This window comes from Dama dama, chromosome 29, assembly GCF_033118175.1.
Source record: "Dama dama isolate Ldn47 chromosome 29, ASM3311817v1, whole genome shotgun sequence".
NCBI lineage: Eukaryota > Metazoa > Chordata > Mammalia > Artiodactyla > Cervidae > Dama > Dama dama.
Window position 1 is genome coordinate 16,740,617 of NC_083709.1, and position 8,027 is coordinate 16,748,643.

General features: G+C 39.0%; 1 protein-coding gene across 1 annotated transcript; it reads left to right on the plus strand.

The window, feature by feature from the left end:
* Positions 1-217: 217 nt before the first annotated feature.
* Positions 218-2,431, plus strand: LOC133048447 (disintegrin and metalloproteinase domain-containing protein 29-like). The gene has a single exon (XM_061132110.1). It carries the CDS (start codon positions 218-220, stop codon positions 2,429-2,431), a length of 2,214 nt encoding a protein of 737 aa, XP_060988093.1.
* Positions 2,432-8,027: the final 5,596 nt, after the last annotated feature.

Consider the following 8,027-nt stretch of genomic DNA (forward strand, 5'->3'; position numbering starts at 1 on the left):
CCTTTTCTCTCTTTGAGGCCCATTTCTAACCATCCCCATCCATATGTTGTATTTTGTTTTACTTACAGTGCTGATGTTCTAATGGTTCCACTCTGGCAGAAGACAAAGACTTAATGATTAGTTCTGCACAATAACCAGTTCAGAATAAGGAGCCAGACCAACGGTGACTCCCAGCCCTGCCTGCCTTCCTCTCTGAACCAATAATGGTAGCTTCATAATGACTGTGATCAAATCTCTGCTGTATATGAGGGTCATACCCCTGCTACACTGGCTTGGAGTGTTTCTGTTTTTTACAGGACACACTCGGGCTGAGAACCTTCAATATCACAGTCCCCCAGAAGTGGTAATTCCCTTGAAGATAACTGGCACTGGCAGAGGCATGAAGCCTCCAGGTCGGCTGTCTTACAGCTTGCATTTAGGGGGTCAGAGACACGTTTTCCACATGAAGGTCAAGAAACATCTGCTGTCCAGACACCTCCCAGTGTTCACCTACTCAGAAGAGGGTGCTCTCCTGAAGGACCAACCTTTTGTCCAGAATGACTGCTACTATCATGGTTATGTGGAGGGGGACCCAGAATCCCTTGTTGCCCTCAGTACCTGTTTTGGTGGCTTTCGAGGATTATTACAGATAAATAATGTTGTTTATGAAATTAAGCCCATGATTTTTTCTACCAAATTTGAACACCTGGTGTATAAAATGGAGAGTGAAGAGACCCAGTTACCAACCATGAAATCTGGTTTTATGCAAGAGGAACCTATAGAGCAATTTGAGTTTCAAGAGACTGGTAATTTTACTCTGAAACAAAGTAATTATGAAGGCTGGTGGATCCATTCATTCTTTATTGAAATGGCAGTGGTGGTGGACTATACCCTATATGATTATTTTAAAAAGAATGTCTCAAAGGTGAAAGAGGATTTATTTACTATTGTAAACATAGTGGATTCCATTTATCAGGTAATGGGTATGAAGGTGTTACTAATTGGTTTGGAGTTCTGGACTCAAAGAAACCTTGTTGAAATAGATGCTGTACAGAGAGCTCTGAGAGATTTTTGCGTCTGGAAGGCTAATAACATTGACGCTCGCATAGCACATGATACTACACATATTTTTATGCAGAAGACATTAAGAGGACTAAGTGGTATAGGCTTTATCAGAGGAATGTGCAGACCACACTTCAGTTGCGCAGCCGTCACTTTTGCAAACAAAACCTTGGTCATTATTGGAATTGCAGTGGCTCATCATTTAGGTCATAATTTGGGAATGACTCACGATACTATATTGTGTGTGTGTTCAGCAGGTTACAATAGATGTATAATGCGTTACGACAACCCACCAATAGCCAAGTTTAGCAACTGTAGTTATTCTTTTTTTTGGGGATATGCTATAAAGAAGGCAAAGTGTTTGCGGTACACTATATATACAAAGGACATATTTTCAAGGAAGCGCTGTGGAAATGGTGTTGTTGAAGAAGGAGAAGAGTGTGACTGTGGATCTTTACAGCAGTGTTTAAAAGACGCTTGTTGTCTGACAAATTGCAGTCTGAGTTTTGGGTCTGTTTGTGCTTTTGGGCTTTGTTGCAAGGACTGCAAGTTCTTACCATCAGGAGAAATGTGTAGAAAGGAGGTCAATGAATGTGATCTTCCAGAGTGGTGCAATGGATCATCCCACATGTGCCCAGATGATGTATATGTAGAGGATGGAATTCCCTGTAATGACATTTCCTACTGCTATGAAAAGAGATGTAATGATCGCAATGCACACTGTAGGCAGATTTTTGGCCAAACAGCAAAAAATGCAAACGACAGTTGCTACAGACAAATAAACACTCAAGGTGACCGTTTTGGTAATTGTGGAACCGAAGGCCCTACATATCTAAAATGCAATATGTCGGACATCTTCTGTGGAAGAATTCAGTGTGATAATGTGGCAGAAATTCCTCTTCTGACAGAGCATTCTACAATGCACGGAACTCGCTTTAACAGTGCCACCTGCTGGGGTACAGACTACCATTTTGGGATGGGCATACCTGACATTGGTGAAGTGAGGGATGGCACAGAGTGTGGCCCAGAGCATGTCTGCATCGGAAGGAAATGTGTCCATATCTCTCGCTTGGATAGTAATTGTTCACCTACGTTCTGTAACATGAGGGGGATCTGCAACAATAAACATCACTGCCACTGCAACTATAAGTGGGACCCTCCCAACTGCATAAAACGAGGCGATGGAGGTAGTGTTGACAGTGGCCCACCCCCTAAGAGAAAGAAAATACCCAAGATTTACGTGGCAATAGCACTATTTATTTCATTGTTAATTTTATTATGTTGTCTTCTGTTGCTTTGTATGAGGAAAAAGCCTAAGGAAAAAAAGAGAAAAAATCAGCCTCAAGAGGAAAATCCAAAGCAAAAAACTCCGAGTCAACGTGGGAAATAAAAACAATTACTACCAAAAAAATGTATCTGAATAGATATGCATTAAAAACATAACTCCTATAATGTTTCTACTTATTCTTCTTTATTTTAAACAATTAGAAATTTTATTTTTCCTGAGATTTATTTCTTTATATTTTCTAGAAAAAGGCATGACACATGGGTGGTTTATCAGTTTTTACATTACTGCTTTTCAGCTCCAAAGCTGCTTCCCATTTTGTATTCTGCATCATAGGAAGCACATTTCTGCGGTATCAGCCCTCAGATCTGTGGTAGGGTGAATGCCAGGGACTTGGAAATCTGGGTGATCTGTGTATGTCAATCTTATCTCAATAACAGATTTTACACTGGCAATTATACTTAGTTTCAATATCCTTTTTAAAAATTCAATCCAAAATAAAAGAAAAATAAAAACAAAATTCAATCCAGACCAACCTCACTGTGGGTCTAAAACAAGCCAGCAGAGCTGGCTAGGACTAAGCCCCAGGTCTTTGATCTTTCTACCAATGTCTCAAATCCTTTGCACTAGCCTAGTAGTACCTGCAGGAAAAGCTTTGAGTCTCATTGTTGAGATCCATGGAGCCAGTCCTACAGTACTCTAGATTCAAGTATCCCATCCTCTTCTCTTTACTCTTCAGCTCCATGAATGAAATCACCATCTTTAATTTGTATTTATGGCTATTAACCAGTTACTAGCACAATGCCTCCCTTTACCTGCTCCTAAGTAGCTTTGATACCTAATTTCTTATATTCAATTCTAACCCCCTAAAATCACTGAGTATTCTTCTCTGATTGAATTCTGTTATAGCACTCATCTTGGTACTCTTGAGAAACCTGTATGCAGGTCAGGAAGCAACAGTTAGAACTGGACACGGAACAACAGACTGGTTCCAAATAGGAAAAGGAGTACGTCAAGGCTGTATATTGTCACCCTGCTTATTTAACTTATATGCATCATGAGAAATGCTGGGCTGGAAGAAGCACAAGCTAGAATCAAGACTGCTGGGAGAAATATCAATAACCTCACATATACAGATGGCACCACCCTTATGGCAGAAAGTGAAGAGGAACTAAAGAGCCTCTTGATGAAGGTGAAAAAGGAGGGTGAAAAGGTTTGTTTAAAACTCAACATTCGGAAAACTAAGATCATGGCATCCGGTCCCGTCACTTCATGGCAAATAGATAGGGAAACGGTGGAAACAGTGGCTGACTTTATTTTTCTGGGCTCCAAAATCACTGCAGATGGTGACTGCAGCCATGAAATTAAAAGATGCTTACTCCTTGGAAGGAAAGTTATGACCAACCTAGACAGCATATTAAAAAGCAGAGACATTACTTTGCCAACAAAGGTCCATCTAGTCAAGGCTATGATTTTTCCAGTGGTCATGTATGGATGTGAGAGTTGGACTATAAAGAAATCTGAGCGCAGAAGAATTGATGCTTTTGAATTGTGGTGTTGGAGAAGACTCTTGAGAGTCCCTTGGACTGCAAGGAGATCCAACCAGTCCATCCTAAAAGGGATCAGTCCTGGGTATTCATTGGAAGGACTGATGTTGAAGCTGAAACTCCAATACTTTGGCCACCTCATGTGAAGAGCTGACTCATTTGAAAAGACCCTGATGCTGGAAAAGATTGAGGGCAAGAGAAAGGGACAACAGAGGATGAGATGGTTAGATGGCATCACCAACTCAATGGACACGGGTTTAGGTAGACTCCGGGAGTTGGTGATGGACAGGGAGGCCTGGAGTGCTGCGGTTCATGGGGTCACAAAGAGTCGGACACAACTAAGTGAATGAACTGAACTGAACTGAACTCATCTTGGTATAATGAAGAAAGTGGGACTGAAGAAAGATACATTTTTTTTGTTTGTTTGCTTGAGTTTTTCTTTACCACTGCCCTTAACTATTTTGGGGAAATTAGTGAAATTTACTGCAAGTTTCCAACAAAATTTTTAAAATTACAGAATGGTAATTTTTGTCTGGTAACTGTTACCAGACAACTGGTAACAGTTGTCTCTAAATTTCTGAGTTTCTTTGATTATAAAATGGGGTAAGATAGATACTTTCCATTTTAGGTAAGTCTCTGTAGACAAACAAGTTTTCTGAAAATAACAGCTGTACAATGCCAAGTACATATCTGAAAATGACATATATTTTGAAAAATCACAGAACTGTGGAGGAAATGAAGATTAGAAGATTTAAAAATTACAAGGAAGAGAAAACAATTTGAACTGTCAGTACTTTTTTCCCTGTAACATAAATGTTCCCTGTAACATGATGGTTTTGAATATCAATTAATGATCAAGTTTGGCCTACCCAGTTGTAATTCCTCTGTTGAAGAAAAAGAAACCTGAAAAATTCTTGGTGTGTAGAATACACTAGATTGATAAATTAGGCACTTAAGGGCATCAAATTCAAAATCAGTTTTTCCCACACCACTTTTGCTGAGTTTAGATTCATTTGCTGGGCAATAGGTTGAAGTCTTTAAGGACAGAGTTATCTACAGTCTATTGTAGAGTTAGGGAGAAAAGACCTAGTGGAAGGGAGTTTGACTCAAGAACATGTAAGGTCTTCCCTTTAAAACATTTGGCTGATTTTGAAGGAGCTTGAAGTATAAGCTAGAGAATTTAGTTTTGAAGATTTGAGTATTAGAACATAGTCACCCATTGGTTTTGCAGCTGAGAAAATACAGGCTTATAGGTTCCCAGTAGAAAGTATAGTAAGGTATATATGTCTTTCCAAAACTACACTTATTTCTGACCAAAGTCACTTCTCTGTTGTATTAAAGTTATATGTCTTTCCAAAACTACACTTATTTCTGACCAAAGTCAATTCTCTGTTGTATTATCAGTCATTCAGCCTATCTTCCAAACAAAGAAAATATATAAACTTTTCAAGTTGAAGGTACATCTACTCTGAACTCCTATGGCTCCTCATATATAGAACATGTGTGAAGTGAAGTGAAAGTCACTCAGTTGTGTCTGCCTCTTTGCAACACTATAGGCCATGTAATTCTCCAGGCAAGAATACTGAAGTGGGTTGCCATGCCCTCCTCCTAGCATATAACAAAGCATTATTACATACATAAAAGGAAGAAATTAAGGTCAATAATAAAGGGAAAACAACAACAAAGAGCAAAAAAGAAGTTAGAAGCCAGCTAAAGGATGATCCAAAGAGTGGAAAAGGCAAAATGAACAAAAATACCTATGACTACTTTTTCAGAGAAACGAAGAAAAATGAACAGAAAGAAGGTAGATTCATTTCGCCAGAAAATTGGCATCTATGCAGACTTGTTACATACATATGCTAGAGCTTAAAAATATCTAAATTCAGAAAATCAGTGGACAGTTTGAATCATAGACTGCACTGTAAAATTACCTAAATTAGTTAACTATAATAGAAGGAACATACCTCAACATAATAAAAGCTATATATGACAAACCCACAGCAAGCATCACCCTCAATGGTGAAAAATTGAAGGCATTTCCCCTGAAATCAGGAACAAGACAAGGGTGCCCACTCTCACCACTACTATTCAACATAGTGTTGGAAGTTCTGGCCACAGCAATCAGAGCAGAAAAAGAAGTAAAAGGAATCCAGATAGGAAAAGAAGAAGTAAAACTCTCACTGTTTGCAGATGACATGATCCTCTATATAGAAAACCCTAAAGACTCTACCAGAAAATTACTAGAGCTAATCAATGAATATAGTAAAGTTGCAGGATATAAAATTAACACACAGAAATCCATTGCATTCCTATATACTAACAATGAAAAAACAGAAAGAGAAATTAAGGAAACAATACCATTCACCATTGCAACAAAAAGAATAAAATACTTAGGAGTATATCTACCTAAAGAAACAAAGGACCTATACATAGAAAACTATAAAACACTGATGAAAGAAATCAAAGAGGACACAAATAGATGGAGAAACATACCGTGTTCATGGATTGGAAGAATTAATATTGTCAAAATGGCTATTCTACCCAAAGCAGTCTATAGATTCAATGCAATCCCTATCAAGCTACCAACGGTATTTTTCACAGAGCTAGACCAAAGAATTTCACAATTTGTATGGAAATACAAAAAACCTCGAATAGCCAAAGTAATCTTGAGAAAGAAGAATGGAACTGGAGGAATCAACCTGCCTGACTTCAGACTCTGCTACAAAGCCACAGTCATCAAGACAGTATGGTACTGGCACAAAGACAGAAATACAGATCAATGGAACAGAATAGAAAGCCCAGAGATAAATCCACGCACCTATGGACACCTTATCTTTGACAAAGGAGGCAAGGATATACAATGGAAAAAAGACAACCTCTTTAACAAGTGGTGCTGGGAAAACTGGTCAACCACTTGTAAAAGAATGAAACTAGAACACTTTCTAACACCATACACAAAAATAAACTCAAAATGGATTAAAGATCTAAATGTAAGACCAGAAACGATAAAACTCCTAGAGGAGAACATAGGCAAAACACTCTCCAACATAAATCACAGCAAGATCCTCTATGACCCACCTCCCAGAATATTGGAAATAAAAGCAAAACTAAACAAATGGGACCTAATGAAACTTAAAAGCTTTTGCACTACAAAGGAAACTATAAGTAAGGTGAAAAGACAGCCCTCAGATTGGGAGAAAATAATAGCAAATGAAGAAACAGACAAAGGATTAATCTCAAAAATATACAAGCAACTCCTGCAGCTCAATTCCAGAAAAATAAATGACCCAATCAAAAAATGGGCCAAAGAACTAAACAGACATTCCTCCAAAGAAGACATACAGATGGCTAACAAACACATGAAAAGATGCTCAACATCACTCATTATTAGAGAAATGCAAATCAAAACCACAATGAGGTACCATTACACGCCAGTCAGGATGGCTGCTATCCAAAAGTCTACAAGCAATAAATGCTGGAGAGGGTGTGGAGAAAAGGGAATCCTCTTACACTGTTGGTGGGAATGCAAACTAGTACAGCCGCTATAGAAAACAGTGTGGAGATTTCTTAAAAAACTGGAAATAGAACTGCCATATGACCCCGCAATCCCACTTCTGGGCATACACACTGAGGAAACCAGATCTGAAAGAGACACGTGCACCCCAGTGTTCATCGCAGCACTGTTTATAATAGCCAGGACATGGAAGCAACCTAGATGCCCATCAGCAGATGAATGGATAAGGAAGCTGTGGTACATATACACCATGGAGTATTACTCAGCCATTAAAAAGAATTCATTTGAACCAGTCCTAATGAGATGGATGAAGCTGGAGCCCATTATACAGAGTGAAGTAAGCCAGAAAGATAAAGAACATTACAGCATACTAACACATATATATGGAATTTAGACAGGTGATAACGATAACCCTATATGCAAAACAGAAAAAGAGACACAGAAATACAGAACAGACTTTTGAACTTTGTGGGAGAATGTGAGGGTGGGATATTTCAAAAGAACAGCATGTATACTATCTATGGTGAAACAGATCACCAGACCAGGTGGGATGCATGAGACAAGTGCTCCGGCCTGGTGCACTGGGAAGACCCAGAGGAATCGGGTGGAGAGGGAGGTGGGAGGGGGGATCGGGATTGGG